The sequence below is a fragment of the Oryx dammah genome, unplaced genomic scaffold (assembly GCF_014754425.2).
Source record: "Oryx dammah isolate SB20612 unplaced genomic scaffold, SCBI_Odam_1.1 HiC_scaffold_29, whole genome shotgun sequence".
Taxonomy (NCBI): domain Eukaryota; kingdom Metazoa; phylum Chordata; class Mammalia; order Artiodactyla; family Bovidae; genus Oryx; species Oryx dammah.
This window is the reverse complement of record NW_024070213.1, coordinates 88,731,835-88,758,181: the sequence shown is the minus strand read 5'-3', so window position 1 is coordinate 88,758,181 and position 26,347 is coordinate 88,731,835. Positions and strand designations below refer to the sequence as shown.

The window sequence follows — 26,347 nt, the reverse complement described above, 5'->3', positions numbered from 1 at the left end:
ATGCCCCAACCAGTGATGCTGAAGAAGCTGAAGGTGAACAGTTCTGTGAAGACCATCTAGAACTAATACTGAAAAAAGATATCCTTTTCATTATAGGGGACTGGAATGCAAAAGTAGGAAGTCAAGAGATACCTGGAGTAACAGGCAAATTTGGTCTTGGAGTACAAAATGAAGTAGGTCAAAGGCTAACAGAGTTTTGCCAGGAGAACGCACTGGTCATAGCAAACACCTTCTCCCAACATAACAAGACTCAACACATGTACATTACCAGCTGGTCATGTATGTCTAATACCAAAATTAGACTGATTATATTCTTTGCAGCCAAAGATGGAGAAGCTCTATACAGTCAGCAAAAACAAGTCTGGGAGCCGACTGTGCCTCAGATCATGAACTCCTTATTGCCAAATTCAGACTGAAATGGAAGGAAGTAGGGAAAACCACTAGACCATTCATGTATGACCTAAATCAAATCCCTTACTATTATACAGTAGAAGTGACTAATAGATTCAAGGGATTAGGTCTGATAGAGTGCCTAAAGAATTATGGATGGTGGTTCGTGACACTGTATAGGAGGCAGTGATCAAGACCATCCCCAAGAAAAAGAAATGCAAAAAGGCAAAATGGTTGTCTGAGGAGGCCTTAAAAATAGCTGAGAAAAGAGAAGCTCAAGGCAATGAAGAGAAGGAAAGATATACCCATTTGAATGCAAAATTCCAAAGAATAGCAAGGAGAGATAAGAAAGCCTTCCTCAGTGATCAATGCAAAGAAATAGAGGAAAGCAATAGAATGGGAAAGACTAGAGGTCTTTTCAAGAAAATTAGAGATACCAAGGGAACATTTCATGCAAGTGAAAAGTGAAGTCGCTCAGTCGTGTCCAGCTCTTTGTGACCCCATGGACTGTAGCCCACCAGGCTTCTCCTTCCATGGAATTTTCCAGGCATGAGTGCTGGAGTGGGTTGCCATTTCCTTCTCCAGAGGATCTTCCTGACCCAGGGATTGAACCCTGGTCTCCCGCATTGCAGGCAGATGCTTTACCATCTGAGCCACCAGGGAAAAGATGGGCACAATTAAGGTCAGAAATGGTATGGACCTAACAGAAGCAGAAGATATTAAGAAGAGGTGGCAAGAATACACAGACCTATACAAAAAAGATCTTCATGACCCAGATAACCATGAGGGTGTGATCACTCACTTAGAGCCAAACATCCTGGAATGTGCGAACAAAGGTAGTGGAGGTGATGGAATTCCAGTTGAGCTATTTCAAACCCTAAAAGATGATGCTGTGAAAGTGCTGCACTCAATATGCCAGCAAATCTGGAAAACTCAGCAATGTCCACAGACTGGAAAAGGTTAGTTTTCATTCCAACCCCAAAGAAAGGCAATGCCAAAGAATGTTCAAACTACCGCACAATTGCAGTCATCTCAGAGGCTAGCAAAGTAAAGCTCAGAATTCTCCAAGCCAGGCTTCAACAGTACATGAACTGTGAACTTCCAGATGTTCAAGCTGGATTTAGAAAAGGCAGAGGAACCGGAGATCAAATTGCCAACATCTGTTGGTTCATTGAAAAAAGCAACAGAGTTCCAGAAAAACACCTACTTCTGCTTTATTGACTATGCCAAAGCCTTTGACTGTGTGGATCACAACAAACTATGGAAAATTCTTAAGATGGGAATTCCAGACCACTTGACCTGCCTCGTGAGGAATCTGTATGCAGGTCAAGAAGCAACAGTTAGAACTGGACATGAAACAACAGACTGGTTCCAAATCGGGAAAGGAGTAGGTCAAGGCTATATATTGTCACCCTGCTTATTTAATTTATATGCAGAGTATATTATGCAAAATGCCATGCTGGAAGAAGCACAAGCTGGAATCAAGATTGCTGGGAGAAATATCAATAACCTCTATATGCAGATGACACCACCCTTTTGGCAGAAAGTGAAGAACTAAAGAGCCTCTTGATGAAAGTGAAAGAGGAGAGTGAAAAAGTTGGCTTAAAACTCAACATTCAGTAAACTATGATCATGGCATTCAGTCCCATCACTTCATGGCAGATAGATGGGGAAATAATGGAAACAGTGGCTGACTTTATTTTGGGGGGCTCCAAAATCACTGCTGATGGTGACTGCAGTGATGAAATTAAAAGACCTTTGCTCCTTGGAAGAAAAGCTATGACCAACCCAGACAGCATATTCAAAAGCAGAGACGTTACTTTGCCAACAAAGGTCCATCTAGCCAAAGCTATGGTTTTTCCAGTAGTCATGTATGGATATGAGAGTTGGACTGTGAAGAAGGCTGAGTGCCAAAGAATTGATGCTTTTGAACTGTGGTGTTGGAGAAGACTCTTGAGAGTCCCTTGGACTTCAAGGAGATCCAACCAGTTTATCCTAAAGGAAATCAGTCCTGAATATTCATTGGAAGGACTGATGCTGAAGCTGAAACTCCAATATTTTGGCCACCTGATGGGAAGAGCTAATTTATTTGAAAAGACCCTGATGCTGGGAAAGATTGAAGGCTGGAAGAAAAGGGGACGACAGAGGATGAGATGGTTGGATGGCCTCCCCGACTCAATGGACATGAGTTTGAGTAAGCTCCAGGAGTTGGCAATGGACAGGGAAGCCTGGTGTGCTATAATCCATGGGGTCAAAGAGTTGGACATGACTGAGAGACTGAACTGACTGGCCACTCAGCTTCCATAATTCACTAGAATGACTCACAGAACTCAGGAAAGTGCTCTAGTTACAGTTACAGTTTTATTATAAAGGGTACAAACCAGGACCAGCCAAATGAAGAGACACACAAGGGGGTGCCTGGGATGATCCCAAGCATGAAGCTTCTATGTTCTGAAGACATGTTACTTTCCCAGCATGTTGATATAGGATTACCAACCAGGGAAGCTTACGTAAACTTAAGATGTCTAGAGTTTTTATTGTGATTTCATTACATAGTGAATCATAGGCCATGTGATTGAACTTGATCTCTAACTTTCTTCCTCTCCTTTCCCCTGGAGGTCATGCTGATATCACCTATCTGAAAGCCCCAACCCCCTAATCACATGGTTCACATTTCTGGTCTGACCAGCCACCATCCTGAGTCATTTATTTAGCATAAACTTAGGTATGATCTGAGAGATCCACCGTGAATATCTTGGAAGTAACTTGGAAAATCCCAAGAATTTAGAAGTTACTTCTCAGAAACCAGGGCCAAAGACCAGTCAAATTCTTTATTGTCCTATATCAGTTAACTGAATTATATGGAAAATAATTCTTTAAAATTAATTTAAAAGCATATTAGCTATAATCTAATTCAGTAGTTGACTGTGTCAGAATCATTTGAGAAATGTTTTTAAATACAGCATCTCCAGTAGTAGAGCTTGGGAATCTGTATTTTTAAACTTGTTTTAATGGAAGATTTCAGATATATACTAAGAAAAACCTGTTTCTTGTTTCATCTTGATACAGATGAAATCTTGATAACAGATGAAATCTTGTTTCATCTGTATTTCCACCCACTTTCCCCATCCTTAATCATTTTGAAGCAAATTCTAGATATTTTATCAATAAAAATTTTATTATCAGTCTCTAAAGATAAGGACTCTTAAAATTTCACCACAAAATCATTATCACACCTAAAAATATTTTTTATAAAACATTTACTCATTACAGCAATGAGTTTTAAAAATTTTTTTTGAGATATTTAAATTATAAATATCAAGAGGAAATCCCTGATGGTCCAGTGTCCTCAGAGCCAAAGGCCCAGGTTCAAGCCCTAGTTGGGGAACTAAAAACCACAAACCACATGACCAAAAAAAATAGTATATTAAGAAAAAAAAAATTAAAACATAATGGTTTCACACCGTCCCATGCTACAACTACTGTTTTTTTATGCTTACAATTACTTTGCTGTGTACGTGTATGATCTCACAACAATCGGTTTACAAAAGTGTTATTCCATTCATTGGTTTTATAACTTACTTTTTTCACTTTACAAATATCTTTCAAGATATTTCGGGTTAGGTATCTGCTTAAAACATATTTTAGCAGTATCTTAAAAACATCTAAAAAATAGCAGTAATTTCTTAATATCATAAAATATGCAGTGTTCACACTCCTCGATTTGTGTCACTTTTAAAAAATAATTTGTTTAAATCAGCAATTTGTTGACATATTTAATAAATCTCTTAATCTGTAGGTTTCTTATCTCTCCTTTTTGCAGTTTATTTATGGATGATAGCTTCCCTAGTGGCTCAGACGGTAAAGCATCCGCCTGCAATGTGAGAGACCCGGGTTCGATCCCTGGGTCAGGAAGATCCCTGGAGAAGGAAATGGCAACCCACTCCAGTATCCTTGCCTGGAGAATCCCATGGACAGAGGAGCCTGGTAGGCTACAGCCCACAGGGTCGCAGAAAGTCGGACACGACTGAGTGACTTCAGTTCATGGATAATACTAGGTTGTTTTTCCTGCAGTTTCTAAATTTTGCTGATTGAATCTCCCTGATACTGTTTAACAGGTTACTCTCTCTCTTGTATTTTCTGTAAATTAATAGTTAGATTTAGAGAGTTGATGAGATTCAGATTTTTGTTTTTGTTTTGGAAGCAAGAATACTTGATATTATAGGTGTTAAATTCTTCCATTGGAGACACATAGTGTGTGATTATCTCCTTTTTTGTGTGATATTAACAGCCATAGGTGATCATTAACTAGAGTATCTGTTTTACATTAAGCTTCCTAAGTGATTATGATGTAGCAGTGGGAGAACAGCTTTTGGCCACCACCAATCTAGTTTAAAAAGCTTTCCTGGTGGCTCAGACGGTAAAGCGTCCGCCTGCAATGCGAGAGACCCGGGTTCGATCCCTGGGTTGGGAAGATCCCTGGAAAAGGAAATGGCAACCCACTCCAGTACCCTTGCCTGGAGAATCCATGGACAGAGGAGCCTGGAAGGCTACAGCCCATGGGGTCCAGAGAGTCAGACATGACTGAGCGACTTCACTTTCACTTTCAATCTAGTCTAACTCCATCAAGGGGAAATAGGATCTGATTGAGAGGGAAGTAATTTAATCAAAGTAACATAACTTAAGAGCTGCAGAGCTAGGATTCAAACTTAAAGCCTTTACCTTTTTCCCCCGTACCTCACATGGAGGCCTCCCTGGGCCTCTTCTCAACTCCAGCTGCTGCTCTACTTCCAACTCCAAGATAGGAAGCATACTTTGAAAGGTTTCTGACTCTTGGCCCATCTGGCCCTCAGTCCTTTCTCTGCCTTATAGGGTGGACCTGGAATGGTAGATGTGTGGGTAGAAAAGGTAGGAGATGAAGAGCCATCAAGAAGAATAAGAGGATCAGATGGGACAATCCCCTCCGTATTCCCTGTGTGAGCCCACCAAATAACTGTCACTTGAGCGAGGAAGTACATTTGAGAGATGAAATGGAGTTAGATTAGGAATAAGGGAAAACATTTCTCCTGGGAGAATGATGCACTTAGGTAACTGGTGTTTGAATATGCTTGGAAAGTTTAATTAACAACCATTTCATAGATACTTGCTACATACAAACAATACAGCACCCCTGTTCTCAAGGCTTTCACAGTTTAGGGAGAAAAACAGTGAATATACAGTCGAGTCTGAAGCTGGACTTGGGTGTCTAAAATGAACAGGAGGAAAAAGGACAAGGTTAAGGTAGTTGGGCTTCCCTGAGAGCTCAGTTGGTAAAGAATCTGCCTCCAATGTGGGAGACCTGGGTTCAATCCCTGGGTTGGGAAGATCCCCTGCAGAAGGGAAAGGCTACCTACTCCAGTATTCTAGCCTGGAGAATTCCATGGGATGTATAGCCCATGGGGTTGCAAAGAGTCGGACAGTACTGAGCGACTTTCACTTTCAAGGAAATTGAAAGTGAGTAAAGTTTTCCAGAAGTTGGACCAGCTGGTCATGTGCCCTACCTTTCACCTGCAACCAGTTTATAGATGAACTTTTTATTAATAAATAAATATTACTCCCAAACTACCCAGCCAGATTTCAAGGCTTTGACACTTGCCTAGGTGCTTCATCAAATTTTCATAAGTAATTTTTCTTTGAGGACTCTGCTTATTTCCCCCTTTCCCTTTCCTCAAAATGTATTATATAGGAAGAATTATTTTCCTCAAGCAGCATTTTCATCTCTTATTTCTGGTAGTGACAGCTGCTTCCAATTCATTGCCTTTAAAATCACATCTAGGGACTTCCCTAGTAGTCCAATAGTTAAGAATCCACCTGCCAATGCAGGGGACACAGGTTTGATTCCTGATCCGGGAAGATCCCACATGCTGCTGGGCAACTAAGCCCGTGCACCACAACTACTGAGCCCACATGCCTAGAGCCCATGTTCCACAAGAGGAGAAGCCACTGCATTGAGAAGCCTGAGCAACGCAGCCAGAAAGTAGTCCCTGCTCATCGCAACTAGAGGAAGCCCGCCCACAGCAGCGAAGACCCAGCCAAAAATAAATAAATAAATTTAAAATCACATCTAACAATCTAGTTTCATCTTTCCCTCCTGGACCTCTGTTAGATCAAGCACTGTCAACACTTGCTCAGGATTGGTCATGCTCTTATTTTGCTGTGTGTTTGTGTTTCTCTGAGTCCGTTTTTCTCTAGCAAGTTGGGAACCCCAGGGTGGACTTCTCCATCTTCAGAACCCCAGTCTATTAGGACACAGCTCTGTCTACCTGAGTGCTTAGCACAAGCTTCCAGAGTGAGTGAGGGCTGGGACTGTTTGTTTTAGGGATGGGAAGGATGAACTCAGACTCTTTATGATGCCATCAAGAATTTTGCAAGGATTTAGAGGCTGGGAAAGATTGAAGGCCAGAGGAGAAGGGGATGACAGAGGATGAGATGGTTGGATGGCATCACCGACTCAATGGACATGAGTTTGAGTAAACTCCAGGAGTTGGTGATGGGCAGGGAGGCCTGGCGTGCTGCAGTCCATGGGGTCGCAAAGAGTTGGACACGACTGAGCAATTGAACTGAACTGAGAGAGCAGAAGTGATAAAATTATAATATTTAGAGCCAGAATTAACATTTAGAGCTAGGCTTAGTTGATATTTGTAGATGAGAAAATTAAAGCCAGAGAAGAATAACTTGCTAGTTGGTGGCAGAAACAAGTTTTTGACTTCCAGACAAGTGGGAGGCTAAGACTGTCAGAGCCCCATCTGTCCGGAGAGAAAAAAGATGCTGGGATTATTCAGCCTGCAGATATTATTTCAGGTCAAAGAAATAAAATGACATTGGTCCTGTCCCACGTCTCTAGCACCCACTACCACCACCACCACACACCCTCTCTATCTGTCTCTCTCTCTCTTCATCTCCCCAAAGGAAAGAGCAGGAGCATACAGGAAGAACTTTGACCAAGACACTTGATCTAAAACACAGAAATGGAGCTGGGCTTTTGTGAGGTGCAGTGGCGGGTAGAAGCATTCTGGTCTTAAGGACAATGGTATAAATAGTACCCTTAGTTTTGAATAGTGTGCATATAACCTGCATCATCGTACATGGTAACCTTGATTACTGATCTGGTTTTTCAGGCCATATAATATCTAATGGGATAAAAAATTAAGAACTTCATTTGTAGAAATTATGCAAGATAGTTTAACAGTTTTTATTACTCACATTTGTATTCTGAAGACCAAATCTTCATGGTGAAGTAAAAAGTTGAGTCCATGTTGTTTCCTTTCAAAAAAGAAATTAAAATCCTTGTTAACTTACATAATCCCTCAAACTCTTTCAAAGCATGGTTATCACATTTTCAAAACTCTCAAAGTTATACCCACCTACCATATCTATGTTTAAAACATATTATGTTCGTCTTAGACTGTTTAAACTTTTTTCTGTGAATGACAAAGCAAAGAGGAAGTGAGACATCTTTCCTGTTGAATGCTGTTTCTGAATTTTGTTAACTGAATCTGTCTCTATCACGCTATTAAAATCTGTCTCTGTCACTTTCTCAAGGTCACCCGTGACCTCCAGTTACCAGGTTCAATGATTTACTGACTCTTCATGCATTCTGACCTCTCTGTTGCATCTTGCCCGTCTTCTGTCAGGATGTTCCTTTGATCCTTGTTTGCTGTGCCACACATACGGTCCCAGTTCTTCTCCCACCCATCTCATGGCGCCTCAGATTCCCCTGAGACTATCTGTCTTTTTGTCCCTTGAGCCCTGGCATGCAGCTCCTTGAAAAAGACTTTAGCCTAAGGTATGGTCAAGAGTTTGAACTGGCTTAGAGGTGAGCTCTGGAGGCAAGAAGATGGATGCTAATCATCTAGCTTCCTTTGTTTACTTGACCAAGTAGACCTAGTTTTTCTGCTGCCGAAATTAAGTAATAAAGGATTTTTCTCACAAACAGTTCCACAGTTTAAACTTTTAAATTATGAGATAGAATTTTATGAGTTTTCAGCCTTTTTCTCATAAATTTTTTATACTCTTGGTATACTCAACAGCCTACCTATAATGAACATAAGCGAATAAAACAAGCAAACATGTTCACAAGTATTTTTATGATGTACGGCAAAATGCCTCTTAGCTCAGATCATCTGAACGGAGGATCACTGCGCAGGTCTGCAGGCCTGGCCCTGTTGGATACCCTTGACGTGGGCTGTCCCTCCAGTCCCACACTCCAAACGTTGGGACTGTCAGTCTCCAAAAGGCTGATGGCCTGGGGTCAAAACCCCTCCTCACTCGATTCCTAGAAACTAGAATTCACACAGAGGAAGGAGTCCAGATGTAATGGGTCTTAGACAACACCATGAGGAACAATTGAGGAGGCCTATGAAAAAGACCTTGTGAAATACGTCTTCAAAGCTGTGTGCAAGAGAGACTAGTCTGCTCTGAATACAGAAGGCCAACCTAGGACCAGTGGGCAGAAGTTCTAAGAGAGCTATTAACAAATGAAGTGCAGGGGGGTGGGGGAGCAAAAAAAAAAAAAAAATTAAGTGCAAACACAACCTTGTAAATCAACCTTACTCCAATAAAAATTAATTTAAAAAAACAACAACTATACATTGGTGAGTGGTAAACAGTCCGCCTGCCAGTGCAGGGGATGTATGAGATGCAAGTTTGATCTCTGGTTAGGGAAGGTCTCCCGGAGAAGGAAATGGCAACCCACTCCAGTATTCTTGCCTGGGAAATCCCATAGACAGAGGAGCCTGCTGGGCTACAGTCCATGCGGTCGCAAAGAGTCGGACACGACTGAGCAACTGAGCACATGCACACACATTGGTCAAAATCTTCCTGGAGGTGACACAGTTTAGTCTCATGACAGTCAACCTAAATTTTCATAAGACCTACATAAAATTACGCCTGGTAAAGAGTGTTGTTGATTAAAACATAAATACCAAAAGAAAAAAGGAAGTGCAGGGAAGGACAGGAATGGCCTGTGTCTGAGTACAAAGAAAGAAGGGAGCCTGGTGTCTGCAGAAAATGGTAGCAGTTTATCTACTCAGAGAGGACAGAGTCAGCCAGAGGGTCACATAGATAGCTTCACATAGGATCCTTAAATTCCAAGGGTCTATTAGGTGGGGGTTCTCGTTCACTGGGGAGAACAAACCAAGGAAAAAAGACATGCCAGTGCAGTGGGAGCAATTTCGCAACTTAAAATTTATCCCAAAGGAGACAACTTACAACTTCTTGGTAAAGAGAATAGAAGCTGATATATAACATTTCCAGATGTTTGAAGAAATTCCAGGACTGATTTCTGCTTTTAACCTACTTTTCAACCTTGACACCTAGAGCATCTTTCCAGATGTATCTCTTTAGTCATTAGAGGCACTTCTCCCTTTCAGGCAGAAGGTCATAAGCTATACAAGGACCTGAAGAACTTCCTCAGTGCAGTCAAAGGTGAGTATCAGGGAGCACAGGGGGATCCAGATGGTGTTTATGCAGCTACTAAGAAGTCTAGGAGATAGGAAAAAACCAACCACACTCAGGCTTTTCATCACTTGCCTGTGCCTGACCCCTGGAACTTGGTGGACCAACGAAGAGTAACTTTTCCTATCCAACCCCACCCAGCTTTCCTCAGTGATAGCCCAAACCTACGGAATTTGCCCTTCTGGATTAGCCCCATTGAGCCGCCTGTCACCTATATGATTATGTCAGACTACTTTATGGTAGCACTGAGTTCTCTCCTTTCAGTGATGCATGAAAGTTCAAAGAGAGTGTCAGAAACCCTGCAGGAGATCTACAGCAGCACGTGGGATGGTCATGAGGAGCTGAAGGCCATCGTGGCGGTAAGAGTATGCTGGGCTTTACAGCTCTTCTACAGTCACCCTACCCTCATCTCAGCCTCATCCCAGCTTCTCTGTCCAAGCAAACAGGAGAACAAAGGAGCCAATTCACACTGTTCGTTTGTATAGCCCTGATCACAGGTGGTAGGAAGAAGCTGTAACTATGAAGGTAAAAGCAAGTTTTCCCTAATCCGTGGATTCCTCTCTTTTTTATCCTTTTCCTCTCTTGAAAACCTTAGAAAGTTTTACCTACACAAAACCCAGTTTGTTGGTTTTGAAAACTAACTTTATGCAGTCATTTGCTCCCATACTTCCCTATCCTTCAAACTCTAGAGTCCAAGACTGTTCTTAATCCCTAGAATGTATGTCCAGTCTCTTACAGGGCAGATCCTGAGGAAGAGCTGTTTCTTCATCTGACTTTTCCCCAGAGTTCAAAATGCTCTTTTAAAAATATTGGTGCTCTCAAAGGAAGTTTGTTGCAGGAAGAATTGGGATATTTCCCTGGAATGAAGTTGCTGTTGAGAAGCAGGGCCCTTACCACTGCCCTCTGCCTCTATCCTACAGAATAATGATCTCCTTTGGGAAGACTATGAAGAGAAACTAGCTGACCAGGCTTTGAGGACCATGGAAAACTATGTGGCCCAGTTCAGTGAGATTAAGGTAATCAGTTTACAGCATCAAGGATGGATTATGGGTGGCCCATGTAAGTTAGAAGACATGATCTCCAAGGAACATCCCCTGGAGAAGAGAATGGCAATCCACTCCAGTATTCTTGCCTAGAGAATTTCATGGACAGAGAGAGGAGCCTCGTAGGCTCCAGTCCAGGGAGTCACAAAGAGCTGGACATGACCGAGTGACTGTCTCTTTCACTTTCACCTGAGTAAAAGTACAAAGTAGAGTTAGAGCCCATGGTTAGGAATGAAGTTGGGTAGGTTAGGAAAAAGATTGAAAGTTGAGGGTTTACACAAGAGGTTAGCGTGAAGGGTTAGAGACTGTAAAGGTTACATTTAGATTTAGATTTCAGTGAACTAGATTTGGGCTGGTTTTGAATTAGATCCAGGTCAGAGCATCCCTTTTTGTTGTGAGAAACAGCTGGTGGAACTAAAGATATTTATTGTAGAGAAGAGAAAACTTAGAGGAGTCATAATAATTATCTTCAAATATTTGAAAGCCTGTTAGGTAAAAGAGGACTTCAGCCTGTTCTAAACTGTTCCAGAAAGTAGAATTAGAATTCATTAATTTATTCAACTCTTATTTATTAAACATCTACTCTGTTGAACACTGTGCTGGTTTTAGATTAATATAGGAAGAAATTAAAGGAAGCCTCACTTAAATTTCTCACAGCTAAAGCTTTCCCAAAAAAATGAAATCTACTGAGAGATAGTGAGTTGTCTATTCTCTGTTCAGACAGAAGTCTAACTACTTCTTATCTTGGATATTGTAGATAAGCTTTGTGAATTGGAAGTTGGGTCAGATAATTAACAAGATTCTTTCAAGTTCTGTGGTTGAGAGAACCAGACAAAGTCGTTACCATGGTTTGCCTCTCCCTGGTATAATTTGTAGTTGGTATGAGATTGAGTAGATGTTCTCTCAGTGCTCATAATAGTTTGCCATTTTTATTATTATGCTGTAGGATTTTCAAACTACTTTATATTCAGCATTTGATCTTTAAAATAACACTATGGGGCAGCTGGGCTTCCCTGGTGTCTAAGTTCAGTTCAGTCGCTCAGTCATGTCTGACTCTGCAACCCCATGGACTGCAGCACGCCAGGCCTCCCTGTCCATCACCAACTCCTGGAGTTTACCCAAACTCATGTCCATTGAATTGGTGATGCCATCCAACCGCTTCATCCTCTGTCGTCCCCTTCTCCTTCTGCCCTCAATCTTTCCCAGCATCAGGGTCTTTTCAAATGAGTCAGTTCTTCACATCAGGTGGCCAAAGTATTGGAGTTTCAGCTTCAGCATCAGTCCTTCCAATGAAAATTCAGGACTGATATCCTTTAGGATTCTTAAAGAAATGGGAATACCAGACCGCCTGACCTGCCTCCTGAGAAATCTGTATGCAGGTCAGGAAGTAGCAGTTAGAACCAGACATGGGACAGCAGACTGGTTCCGAATTGGGAAAGAAGTACGTCAAGGCTGTATATTGTCACCCTGCTTCTTTAACTTCTATGCAGAGTACATCATGAGAAACGCTGGGCTGGATGAAGTACAAGCAGGAATCAAGATTGCTGGGAGATATACCAATAACCTCAGATATGCGTATGATACCACCCTTATGGCAGAAAGTGAAGAAGAACTAAAGAGCCTCTTGATGAAAAAGTCGGCTTAAAGCTCAACATTTAGAAAACTAAGATCATGGCATCTAGTCCCATCACTTCATGGCAAATAGATGGGGAAACAATGGAAACAGTAAGAGACTTTATTTTGGGGGGCTCCAAAATCACTGCAGATGGTGACTGCAGCCACGAAATAAAAAGACACTTGCTCCTTGGAAGAAAAGTTTTGACCAACCTAGACAGCATATTAAAAAGCAGAGACATTACTTTGTGAACAAAGGGCCATCTAGTCAAAGCTATGGTTTTTCCAGTAGTCATGTATGGATGTGAGAGTTGGACCATAAAGAAAGCTGAGCACTGAAGAATTGATGCTTTTGAACTGTGGTGCTGGAGGAGACTCTTGAGAATCCCTTGGACTGCAAGGAGATCCAACCAGTCCATCCTAAAGGAAATCAGCCTTTGGTGGCTCAGTGGTAAAGAATTCACCTGCCAGTGCAGGAGCCATGAGTTCGATCCCTGGGTCGGGAGGATCCCCTGGAAGAGGAAACAGCAACCTACTCCAGAATTCTTGCCTGAGAAGTCCTATGGACAGAGGAGCCTGGCAGGCTACAGTCCATGGGGTCACAAAAGTCAGACACAACTGAGCAACTAAACAACAACACAGGGCAGATGAGGCTACTGAGGCTCCAAAAGAGGCATGCCTTGCCCTGGGTGACAAGGCTAATGGTAGTGATGGGAGTAAAACCCAAAAACTCCTGACTTTCAGTTTAGTAGGTTTCTCAAGGCCATTTCTTCTGGGTGCTGAACCAGTTTCTAATAGGGTCGTAGGATATGTTGCAGTTGAGTGCAGGCTTCCAGGTGCTCTGGGGGATTGCCCTCTACTCTCTCCCCCTGAGAATCCTCCATTCTTTCCAGATAATGAGGGAGATCCCTGAGCACAAAACCCTGTTAGAAAGTACAATAAAATTTGATAATAGGACAGGAATGCTGCCTCTCTGATACTCTGTTACCAACATCCCGGACACTTAAAAGTGAGTATCAAGGTCCTCTCTCTTGACTCTGGGTTAGGAAAGAATCGCCAAGCGGGGCCGGAAGCTTGTGGACTACGACAGTGCCCGACATCACCTGGAGGCGGTGCAGAATGCCAAGAAGAAAGATGAGGCCAAGACAGCCAAGGTAAAAAACAAACAAACCCTGGTAAAACCTTCATGCCCTCCCTTTACCCACAGTGGTGGCAGGTGGTTGAGCCAGGTTCGGTTTAGGAAATGATAAATTCAGCCTCCAATGTCTTGAAGGAAATCCTGTTTCCTCTGACACCAATGCTCTCAGGATAGTCAGACTCAGGAGGAGGACACAGGTCTGGGGAAGGAGAGGCATGTTTCCTAGTAAGCCTAGTCCCTGAAAAATGCAGAAGAGAGAGGAAGCAATCTCTAGCTTTGGGTTCAGGAATAAGGGGAATTGGTCTGTCTGTCTTACTACCTAGGCAGAGGAAGAGTTCAACAAAGCCCAGGCTGTGTTTGAAGATCTGAACCAGGAACTACTAGAGGAGCTGCCTGTCCTTTATAACAGGTAATGACTGAGTTTCAGAAGAGGGCTGGATCCCAGGCCCTGGGCAGCCCAAACATGTTGCCTCCTGAAAAGAGCCCTGGTCCAAGAATGGAATGTAGCCTCAGCCCTGCTCCTAACTTGCTGGGGGTTATTAGGCTCACCACCTTATCTCTGGACCTTGATTTCTTCATCTGAAATTCAGAGATTCTCTGCCCTACTAGCTTTTCTGGGTTTAAAGACAACATGTCTCTTAGGTAGGAGAGATCTTGGCAAGTAAAGTGCTGTCATCATGCCTGCTAGGAGTATCTGGTTTTATGCTTGAGTGTGTATTGTTTTAAACAAGCTTGGTTCATGAACATCTAGATTCATATACAAGATAAACCATGGGATGAGTGTTTCCATTAAAGAAGATGTTTTTGCTTCAAGGTAGGTAAAAATGTTTTAGATATAAATTTCCCACATTGGAAAAGGAATCTGATCAGAAGTTCTATTTGTATCCTATTTTCTTTTCATTGTACAAGATATGCTTTAATGCAGTTGTAGTCAGAGTATTTTATATTGTAACTTTATATTAGTCTATGAGTGAGGGATCCTTTATAATGACTACATATATTCTAAAATATTAATTATGTGATTCCTAATTTAAACAGAATTGAAATTTAATAGTTTCTTTAAATGTAAACTTCCACAGTTCATTTACAGTAGAATTTCATTAATGTACATACAGCTGCATAGACATCCAAGTACCACATACTGAGAAAGAATACTTATAATTATAGCTGTATGGCCTTATACATCACTTCTAAAATTCTTCAGAGCACTTTCATGTCTACTTCAGTATCTGAAGAGCCTGAATCAGATAACTTCATTCATGCATGCTAAGTCACTTTAGTCATGTCCAACTCTTTGCAACCCTGTGGACTGTAACCCTCCAGGCTCCTCTGTCCATGGGATTCTCCAGGCAAGGATACTGGAGTGGATTGCCATGCCCTTCCCAGGGGCTCTTCCCAACCTAGGGACTGAACCCATGTCTCCTGTGGCTCCTGCGTTGCAGGCAGATTCTTTACTTCTGAGCCACTGGGAAACTTCACTCATAGAGATCTGTTATACTTTGGTATCATGTCTCCCCTGCCTTCCCACTCCTGAGAGTCTAATGTATTCCTGTCCTGGCTCTGATGAATCCAGATCCCAACATCCTGAGTCTAGGCCACGGAGTGCTTTTCTATGAGGAGCCCGGCAGTGGCTGGCTTTGGCTTATGCATCTACCTTATACTTCCAACAGAGACTTTCTTTACCAGCACTTACCTGTACGTGTGTGTTCTTTTGCTTCCTGATAGTCGTATTGGCTGTTATGTGACCATCTTCCAAAACATTTCCAACCTGAGGGATGTCTTCTACAGGGAAATGAGCAAGGTGAGAAACATCTGGCCAATTTAGACACCTGAAAGTGTTAGTCACTCAGTCATGTCCAACTCTTGGCAACTCCATGGGCTGTAGCTTGCCAGGCTCTTCTGTCCATGGAATTCTCCAGGCAAGAATACTAGAGTGGGTTGCCATTCTCTTCTCCCAAGGATCTTCCCGACCCAGAGACTACACTCGGGTCTCCTGCATTGCAGCCAGATTCTTTACCATCTGAGCCACCAGAGAAGCCCCGTTTAGACACCTAGGAGGGTTTTTCTAACAAATATGAAGGTCGCTTTAATTTACATAACCTTATTAAATATCCATATTGGCATCACAGATGTTTACTTTTTTCTCATGGTGAAATAACAGCACTTGATGGACTGTGCTGCTCCATTAACAACTGAATGGTCTCCAGATGAGTTTCAGGGGCACCAAGGAGATTAGGACTATAGAAGGAACAGCTGAAATGGGGAACTAAGTTGTGCAATCTTTGTCTTCTGTTGCTGGGGAGTGGAGGCAGTGTTTAAACAGAGCTCAGTTTCCCAGGTCATTGGTCTTGGAAAGGGCCAGTCCTATTTAGTGATGGGCAGCCATGGAACCTGACCCCATGGGGTCTTTTCTAGTCCTGCAATTCCAAGACACCTTGCTGTTACAGTATTAATTATATTCACATCCATATCCACACATGTTCCTCTCCACAGTTTCTTGGCTAAATTATGGTTTGTCTAGTTGATATTACAATGACTTTTTGTTCCCTGGGTCACCTGAGAGAAGCTAGAACCTCAAATCAATATCAGATATCAAGGACCTAGCCTTGAGAGAACTGCCAGTCTGATGGAAAAGACAGAAATTAAGACACAACTGAGACACTAATGCAAAAGAGAGGAATTTTGTCATTTAGGGTAGGAAGGTTTTATTTTGGGGAGAGAAGGAATTTGTTGGTCCCAGGTTCCCACGTGGCTAATATCTCTTCTCTTGCTTGCTCCAGCTGAACCACAATCTCTACGAGGTGATGAGCAAACTGGAGAAGCAACATTCTGACAAAGTCTTTGTGGTGAAGGGACTCTCAAGGTGAGCTGCTTCTGAGACTCATTTCTGTGTGTGAACACATTCAGCACTGTCATCTCTGATCCCAAATCCTGACCTTTCCTTTGTGTCCAAGTACATAATATTGTTTTTTGTTTGTGCTACACCCCTAAATATATTATTTTTCTTTTATGAAATACTTCAATGATAACTAAAGATAAAAAAGAATAGTACAACAAATAGCCATATACCCATCACCATATTTAAGAAATCACTTAATGAATTCCCTGGTGGCTCAGTGCATAGGAATCTGCCTGCCAATGAAGGGGACACAGGTTCAATCCCTGGTCCGGGAAGATCCCACATGCTGCAGAGCAAGTAAACACAGGTGCCACAGCTACTGAAGCCCACAAACCACAACCAAGAAAGACCCCACTTCTCCACAGCTAGAGAAAGCCTGTGTGCAGCAGCAAAGACTGAGTACAACCAAAACTAAATAGATAAATACATAAAAACTTTTTAGAGGAAAAAAAGAATATATATAATTAAATCTCCCAGTGTTGCTTCCCCACTCACTTTCTCTTCCTGTCCTCCACCGAGGGTAACCACTGTCTTAAATTTTAGTATTTATTATCCACATGTTTTTTTACTTTAATTATACACATATATGAATATACAAAAATACTAATTTGCATGTTTTAAATTTTTTATTTAAATATACTGTATATATTCTTTTGTCCTCTTAGTATTATTTTTGAGATTTACTTATCCTTGTTGCTACATGTTGTTAGCTCTGATCTTTCCTTTTCATAACTGTTATGGATATTACTATATGGCTAGTTCACAGTCTATTTGAACTGCTAGTGGACATTGACATTGCCTTCCAGTTTTATGCTATTACAAATAATGGTGCAATGAATGTGTTTTACATTTCTCCTTATATGAATATTATTAAGAGATTCTTTAGGATGTACTGGGAGTGGAATTGCTGACTCACAGAATCTGTACATTTGGGTTCCTTCAGCCTTACGAGACATTACCATTGCCAAATTGCTCTCCAAAGCCATTGTCCCAGTTTACAGCCCACCAGCAGTGAATTGAAGCCCCCATTGCTCCATATTCTTGCTACATGTGACATTGTCAGACTTCTTAATTTTTCCAAGGAAATGGGTATGAAATTGAGTTTTTTGCAGTTTTAATTACATCTCCACAATGGCTGGTTAGCTTGAATATCTGTTCATGTTACTGACCTTTTAAGGTTCCTATTCTGTGACTTTCATGTTTATCCTTTATTCACATTTTTCATGTAGATTGTTTACTTTTAAAAAAATTGATTTATATGAGGTGGGTTTTTTTTGTATATTCTGGATATTAATCCTTTAGTGATATGCATTACAAATACCTTTTCTTAACCTGTCATGACTTGCTTTCCTGTGTGTGTCAATGTAGTATGTCTGTTACCTTCATAATGTGATCACTGTCTTATTCTAAAGCCTTTTAAGTTTTAGTAAATTATTTCTATGCACAAGGTTTTATGCTGAGAGTTAGGGACCCAGAGACATAGGTGACTTGTCTTTTCCCTGAAGTGACTTACAAAAGTTGGAAGGCCATAAAATGTGCCTAAGAAAACAAGGAACAATATAAAATTGCACATACTAAGCACCTAAGGAGACCAGTTAGGAATTCCAAGAGTTAAGTGATTGCAATATACAGATAGATGGTCAGGGAAGACTTTGAGGAGGTGCTGAAACTGAGTTTGAGATTTGAAGAAAGAATGGGGCTCAGTATGTTGTTTGTATTTGATATTTGTACTACTCATTTAGCAGTCAGCTACAGACTATTAAAAGGAATCACTAACGGGCCAATATAGACTTCCCTTTTCCAAAAACTCTATTTCTTCTCTTCCCAGCATTGAAAACCAGAGTTCTCTCTAAGTGTCCATTCATCTGAAATGAAATTAACCATCACTTATGTCCTAGAACCTTGCAGAGAAATCTGATCTTTTCTTTCTATATCCTGGGCCTTCTAAACCTGCTGACCCATAAGATGCTAGTGCTAGAAAGAACCTTATGTCACTTAGCTTATCTTACATCAGAAACTCCCACAGGGCTGGAACTAAATTATTACCTTTCTCTTCCTATCACTCTTGCTATCACTCTCTCCCATCCTTGAACCCAGGATACAGCACGTAGTTGCTATACGTCAAGCAAATATTTGTGAGTTGCTTACTCAGGTAGTGGCTGGTACCCAGGAGGCACTTAAGGAGGTGAGTAGGAGTTAAGTTGATGTTGCCTGCAGAAGCACTCAGCACAGTATCCAGAATACTCAATAAATGTTGTAGTCAGTTTTCATTGTTCATGGTAGTTTTGTTCTAGAAATCACCACAAGCACTGAATTAGTGAATACTGACCCACTGCTCCTAGGGGAAACATGGGGTTAGGTTCCTAGGAGCCCCTGGTTCCAACATTTTCACCAAGCGATCCATACAGAACCTTTCTTGTATATTTGTTTAAAGACATTTAATATATATTGTTGATTCATTCATATTGGGAGAAGGCAATGGCACCCCACTCCAGTACTCTTGCCTGGAAGATCGCATGGACAGAGAAGCCTGGTGGGCTGCAGTCCATGGGGTCACTAGGAGTCAGACACGACTGATCGACTTCACTTCCGCTTTTCACTTTCATGCATTGGAGAAGGAAATGGCAACCCACTCCAGTATTCCTGCCTGGAGAATCCCAGGGACGGGGGAGCCTGGTGGGCTGCCGTCTATGAGGTCGCACAGAGTCGGACACGACTGAAGCGACTTAGCAGCAGTAGCAGCGTTCATATTGAACCCACAGCCACCAGCACTATAACTCATGCCTGAATGAAGCTTATTTAACATATGTATTTTCTCTGGAAGGCACATTACAGACTTTCTGCTTTCAAACAGCACTTTTGCACTGCACTTAGAGGCCATTTTAAGCAGCAAAATCACCAAAGAAAATCACAACAATGTGTAAAAACTTGGCAAACAGGACATATTTACACTAAGAGAGCTAAAACAGGAAGGCAGAGGCTTGCCTTGTTAGACCTCAGTTGGGAGAATACTGGTCAGGCAATCATTCTTCATAGCTGGCATGTGTCCGAGAGTGATTCTGAAAGTATCACAAGTGTTGATCTTGAGGTTTAAATAAATTTCAGAGGGTAGATGAATTTGCAAACACAGAATCCATGAGGATCAACTGTATTTCACTCATGAACTGTTTTTCCCCGAGGAAAATACTTTGTTAATACATTGCTGAGTTTTTTTCCAGTCCTTTTTTCTTTATATATTTTTAGATAATCAAGATTGTGATATGGATAAAAATTCTATAGCCTTTTCCCACTTTACTTTATAATTTAAGCACTATTGCAAATTATACAAACTTTCTGATGCCACTTAAAATTGCTTTTTCTGTTTTATTATTATATGAATGTATCATTATATATTTGGGATATTGGGGTTACTTCTAGTGTTTCGCTCTTCTGAATCTAAATGCCTTTCCTTTTTTTAGCAGCAACAGACGCTCTTTAGTCATCTCTCCCCCAGTTCGAACATCTACAGTCTCCAGCCCTCTAACCTCACCTACCAGTCCTTCTGCACTTTCCTTGAAGAGTGAGAAGGACTCCAGCTCAGCAAGTGAAGAAGAGCTGGCATCTGATTCAGCCCAGGGAGAAGACAGCTCCGAGATTAAAGAAGAGCCCTTAAAAGACAAGGAAACAGAGGAGGAGGCCGAGACAAGCTCCTCTGAGGGAGGAGAGCCTCTGCTAGCCTGCAATGGCCCCACCCAGTCCCAGCCCTCACCCCTCACTGAGGATAGAGAGTCCCAGGAGGAAGTTTTCCCTTGCTCCCCAGCTCCATCACCAGCCAGAGCTCTGACCCCTTCAGAGCAGGCTTCATCTTCCTCAGTAGTAGTCCTCCGAACTCGTACCTCAAGCGAGGGATCTGAAGAGCTAAAGAAGAGAGTCTCTGTGCAGAGGGCTTCAGCACCGCCTAGTAGGCCTCCGCCACCCAGAGCCACTTCCAGTCCTAGGGGCTCCTTAGGGAACACGCCCTCCAGCCCTCCAGCCTCACCCACCAGCCCTCGGGCCTCCTCAGAGGCCTCTCCTGACCCGCAGCCACCAGAGAAGCCAGTAAGAGAAAAGGAAAACACCAGCAATCTGAACCCAGAAGAACTTTGTACTTCCCCTACTTTGATGATCCCTCAGGTGAGTATAGATCTGGCTGAGTCTTTATTCCCTTGTATAATCCCCATGTGGATCATTTTTGCTATGCTCAGGTTGCCCCACAGTAGATAGAATTTTACGTCATTATATTACAGTTTCAAGGATAGTCTTGGACACCTTTTCTGGTTCTGGGATTTCTTGCACATCATCATAGCAACTTAGTGATTTGTACTGCTAGGGTAATTGACGTTTACAAAGGGCTTATCTCTAATATTAGTATAACCAGACTGTTACTAATTCTTTCTTTCGCTCCAAGTTCTGGGAATTCCCAATATAAAGTACCTACAACTGACATCCTGATCATTACCTTTTTTAATGTGGGGTAGGGAGGAAGGTCTCATTTCACTTTGTCATACTTGTAACTATGATAAATAGACCCCAAGCAAAACGGCATCAACAAATTTCCAAGGCATTGTCTTTGATGAGAGAGGCCTAGAAGGAACTCACAGAGGACAGTAAAGCAAAAGGATGGTCTTTTGAAAAGTGAAAATTTTGATGAGAAAAGGATTGTGTTAAAATAGAAACTCAGACCCTCTGTGAAAGATCTGGAAATCAAGTCATATTCTATTCAAATTACATGGAAAGTCTATCATATAGAAAAGAGATCTGACTTGTTCTTCAAGACTCCTGAGGACAGAAAAAGGCCCTATGTGTGAAGTTTTTTTTTTTAAGGTACACTTTGAATCAATGTAGAGGAACTTTCAGCGATTAGCTCTGTTAAAAAACGGCATGGGGAAAATATTTTTTTAATACAGGGAAAGGGGGCCACCAGGGGCATCCAAAAACCAAAGGATGAGCCACCTTGAAAAATAGTTCCCCTTCCTTGATGTTAGAAGCTCAGGCTATGTGGTGCACTGACCAGAGTATTACAGTGCAGCATCTGACTGGATGGCATCCAGATTCATTCATTTCATCCACAATCATTCATTAAACCCCTTCTATGTGCCAAACACTTTTCTAGGAAGTGGGGTTATTAGAGTGAAGCCAAACACAAAATTCTCTGCCTTCCTGCATCTTACCTTTTAGTGGAAGAGAAAGAGACAAGAAACAGAATAAGTAAGTAAAATTATAGTTTAGTGTTAATAAGAGTTACAGAGGAAAACTAAGTAGGGGAAGGCACCAGAAGGGGGTGCTGAATTGCAGTTTTAAACAGTGGTCAGAAAAGGTGCCACTTGGGCAGGGAAGGAGGCCAGGGCATGAACCATGTGGATATCTAGGAGTGTGAGACATCTGGTACCCCTCAGATCATAGCACCCTGCTACTGAGTATGCCTACCTGAAGGTTGACCCGGCTATCTTGGGAGCTCCCTGCTGTGTGAGAGGAGCTAGCATGGACAAAGGGCACAAGGCTGTGATGCCTGGCAAGACAAGGAAGACAGAAAGCATGAGGACAATAAGCTTATCTCGGCTGACTCCCCGGAGGTGCTAAAGCCTGAGTCATCAAGGGTGTTATATCCTTGCCTGGGAAGGATATTCACGTGACTCACGTGAGATATTGAGATATTAAAAATCCTAATACATAGGACATAAAACTTGCCCTTGGCTGGTTTCCGGTCTGAGGTTGCCATTCTGTGTGAGGGAGCTATGCAGAACATGTGGATAGTGATAAATACAAGGTCAGTGTGGGGTTTTGTGTAGTGAAGAGTAGAGTCACTTTTCTGCATTGAAACAAGCAACTCAACTGTATGGAAAATCCAAAATTAAATTTGACTTTGTAATGTATGATTTTAGTATAGAGGCAGCAATAGAATGACCTGTTTGGCTCAGGTGAATAAGTTTGCATTCTTGGAGTAATTTTACTGAAGGGGAAATTCTGGGGGCCATGATGCTGTTTGAATACTTTGAGGAACAGGCTAGTAACACTATCTTCCTAGGGAAAGAGGTACAGGACACAACCTCCTTACATTTGAGATTTATATAGTGTTTCCTTACTCCCAGCCTCTCCTGTGGGATTGCTTTAGTCAGTGGCTAAGGAGACATATTTTTTCTGTGGAATTAAGCAATAGAACATCTTACATCCTGGCCTGTCAGTATCATCAGTCCTTTGAAGCTTGTGTCCCTATAAAATTTGTTCACCTCCCTCACAGATACATCATAAATCATATGTTCTCTCGAGCAGAACTGTGGACCTATCACATATAAAAGTGGGTAAATAAAAAGATAACTGAGAAAATCTGTTCTTGCCCAGCATTTGAATCACCTGAGAGAACAGGAAGATTTTTGACAACTTCCTTGGAGGTAGCACTTACTTGGAGGTAGAATTGTTGTTGTTTAGTTGCTAAGTCATGTCCGATTCTTTGCGACCCCATGAACTGCAGCCTGCCAGGCTCTTCTGTCCATGGGATTCTCCAAGCATGAACACTGTAGTGGGTTGCCATTTCCTTCTCCACGGGATCTTCCCGACCCATGGATTGAACCCGCGTCACCTGCCTTGCAGGCAGATTCTTTACCAATGAGCCACCATGGAAGCCCAGAGTTAGTATTACCTTTGAGGTAATTCATGGCCTAGAATCAGCAGAGGGACTAAGAATAAGGAAATTTTCCTGAAAGGAGAAATCACAGAATTTCACATGACTATCATACTGTTAGGTTTTACTTTAAAAGGATGACTTTTATAGTGTGTAAATTAAATTTCAATTTTTAAAAATTCTTTTTAAACCTTAAGAGTGCCAAGGTCTTCCCCTGTCTTTGCAGTTCCACACCTCAGGCTCCCGTCTCAGAACCTAGACCTTTTCCCAGAGAAGACATCATGCCACTTGTCTCTCCTAACTGCCAGGGATTAGGATCATCTAAGTGTGTGCATTCTTGAGGAGAATTGGTCTAAAAGTGGTAGCTAGTGGTTTTAAGACCTATATTTGTATCCTTACAGACCGTCACATAAATACATCTATATAGATGCAAGTCACACAAATCATGGAAACAATTCTGGAATTCAAAGGCCTGGTTGCCTGTCCCAGCAAGTCACTTCAGCCTTTGAATCTTGTTTTCCTAATCTGAGAGAGGATGACATAAAGCCTTTCCTGATGCTTTCAGGCTGCAGTGAAACAACTTTATATGTTTGCCCTTAGTATTACCTGTGACCCTTATAAAGTGTAAGGCACAAAAGCCCCTTCTAAGCTGACAGGCTGGGAGGTTGAGCCACATCTCACCAGTAGAACTCTTCTTTTTGTAGAACCAAAGTCTTCAGCTTCATGGCTCTGCAGTTCCAGAAGAAAGCAATGTCATAGCACCTGAGCCTGAAGAAGAGGTAAGAAGGCCAGATGCTCAGAGTACACGGGGGTGGTGAGACTGGGATTGGGGATGGACTAAGGCTTGGCTGCAGGCTGGAATCCTCACTGTAGGCTGTGAGGGGAACCCAGGAGTGAACAGATTCCTTAGGGCAAAGTCAAGCAGGTGGAAGCCAGAAGAATCAAGAGTAAATGAGGCTTCCTTTGTGCCCATTTTCCCAACTGGCTTTGGATTTCCTGATCCCTTCTCATAGCCGTCTCCTAAGAATGTATTTAGTTATGCCTAAACTTATTTCAAAAAGGAGTTAAGAGACACAAAAGGCATACAAAAGGTAAATACACACACACACAAAATGTAGCAAAGTAACACAGAATTCTGTACATTAGTGATAGTGACATAAAATGGAGCCAGGAATTAGGCAAGTACAAAAATGCATTCTGTAAAACGATGCATTCTTAACTAACGATAGACCACAAAATTGGTTCCAGACTTTCTAACATCCAAGAAGAAGAGGGAAAACCTGATCAGTTCACCACTTTACGATGCCCCTTTCTTAAGAGAACATCTCCTGCTACTAAGATGAAAAGAAATCTCTTCTGGGACTTCCCTGGTGGTCCAGTGGTTAAAAATGTGCTTTCCATTGCTGAGGACATGGGTTCAATCCCTGGTCAGGGAACTAAGATCCCACATGCTGAGGGTCAACTAAGCCCGAGCACTACAACCGAGACCCAACACAGCTAGAAATAAGTAATATTTTCAAAAAGAAAGAAATCTCCTCTGCGAATCCTCATAAAGAGATGGTGAATGAGATAGTGAACAGTCTCTGCAATAAGGCTTTACAATCATCCCAATAGCCAGTTTCACATCCTTCCCCCCCACCCCCCAAAAGGCCAGTGCGTCACCCTAAATGTATTCAGGAGAGGAAGACTGACTTTTTACTTCCCTTGAGTGGTTGGTGGGAGGGCAGGTACACATCTAATGCAATCATCTTTACTTTCTAGGTGTCTACCATTCAAAATGCCCAACTCTGAAGAGGAACCGCGAGGACCTCCCCACACACCTCCCCGGAGAAACTCCTTAGCTAGAGGATGTAGGTCAGAGGGACTAACGACCCAGCATTCATTTCTGGTTTCTCAAGCTGTGAATCCCGGCTGTCTCTAAAGACCTAGCATTAATGGAGGCTGAGGAGCACACTTAGGGGAGGGAGGGAGGCAGGCTTGGGAGAAGAGACTGTTGGAATATTTAGTTCAGGTTTTAGCTTTTTGACAGTAATAAGACCTTATATACTAATTAAGTGGGACTAAAATTATAGTGAGACTATAAAAAGCAAAAGCATCTGTAGACACAGACATCTGTCCTCATACAGACATATAACCACATATACTCAGAGACTCATGCACAGATCTTTGATTTACCACTCATTTTGCAGGACTTAAAGCCAAAAGAACAGATTTTCAGATTGATAAATAAAGTATTATTCTGATGTGTGTGGGGTTTGTTTTTTTTTTTTGGACACAGGAAGTTGTTCCAGGCCGCCACAGTCTTCTCCACTTAGGCAAAGTTATTGACTATACCCTAGGTTCAGAAAGCTTTAGTCACATTCCTGACCTCCAGCTCCCCCTACCTCCTGGCTATAACACTTTGCTGATGCGTGGGGCTACAGGCTTCTCTCCTCAGTCTAGATGCATTGTTGCCTACCTCCTCTGCCCTTTGGTTAATAAGCATATATCCTTGGAAAGGGGTTTTATTTTAGAGCTGTGTCTAGTATCTACAGATTGGTACTTGACGTAAGTAAGGCTCTGACCAGGATGGAAGAAGAAACAGAACTCCAAGTGAAGGCGAAGGATTCATGTATAGACACAAAGTGTAATGGAAGTGGTATGGAATTTGGAATCAGAACTTTTGGAGTCAAGTTCTATCATTTGCTTCTGTGAAAACATTAAAAACTAACTTTGAGCACTTCCCAGATGGTCCACTGGTTGAAAATACGCCTGCCAATGCATGGGACATGGGTTTGATCCCTGATCTGGGAAGATTCCACATGCCAAGGGGCAACTAAGCCCTCACGCCGCAACTGCTGAGCCCAAGCACCCTAGCTCATGCTCTGCAACAAGAGAAGCCACTGCAATGAGAAGCCTGTGTACCACAACTAGAGAAAACCCAGTGCAGCCAAAAGTAAATAAATAATAAATTAAGAAAAAATTTCACTTTGAAGTCCTGCCACCCTGATAAATATGCATACATATACAAGCACTCATCCAATTTTGCTTTTGTTTCTGGGGGTGATGAATGATGTCACTATTCGTTCAGTCATTCAGCAAGAATTTATTGAGTAGTCTGCCAAGCACTGCAGTGAGTACTAGAGAAACAA

The 26,347-nt window shown here is 42.0% G+C and overlaps 1 protein-coding gene across 2 annotated transcripts in view; it reads left to right on the top strand.

Annotated features, from left to right (window-relative positions):
* BIN2 (bridging integrator 2) overlaps window positions 1-25,459 on the top strand; it is a 35,990-nt gene extending 10,531 nt beyond the window's left edge. The window contains exons 3-12 of one of the 2 annotated variants that reach the window (XM_040234163.1): window positions 9,801-9,855; window positions 10,150-10,244; window positions 10,806-10,901; window positions 13,589-13,696; window positions 14,004-14,089; window positions 15,406-15,481; window positions 16,461-16,543; window positions 20,038-20,731; window positions 23,921-23,995; window positions 24,978-25,459. In XM_040234163.1, the coding sequence (XP_040090097.1) occupies window positions 9,801-9,855; window positions 10,150-10,244; window positions 10,806-10,901; window positions 13,589-13,696; window positions 14,004-14,089; window positions 15,406-15,481; window positions 16,461-16,543; window positions 20,038-20,731; window positions 23,921-23,995; window positions 24,978-25,007 (1,398 nt within the window). In that variant the 3' untranslated portion in view covers window positions 25,008-25,459. The remainder of the gene's footprint in view (window positions 1-9,800; window positions 9,856-10,149; window positions 10,245-10,805; window positions 10,902-13,588; window positions 13,697-14,003; window positions 14,090-15,405; window positions 15,482-16,460; window positions 16,544-20,037; window positions 20,732-23,920; window positions 23,996-24,977) is intronic. The other variant, XM_040234164.1, reaches the window with a different exon arrangement.
* Window positions 25,460-26,347: the final 888 nt, after the last annotated feature.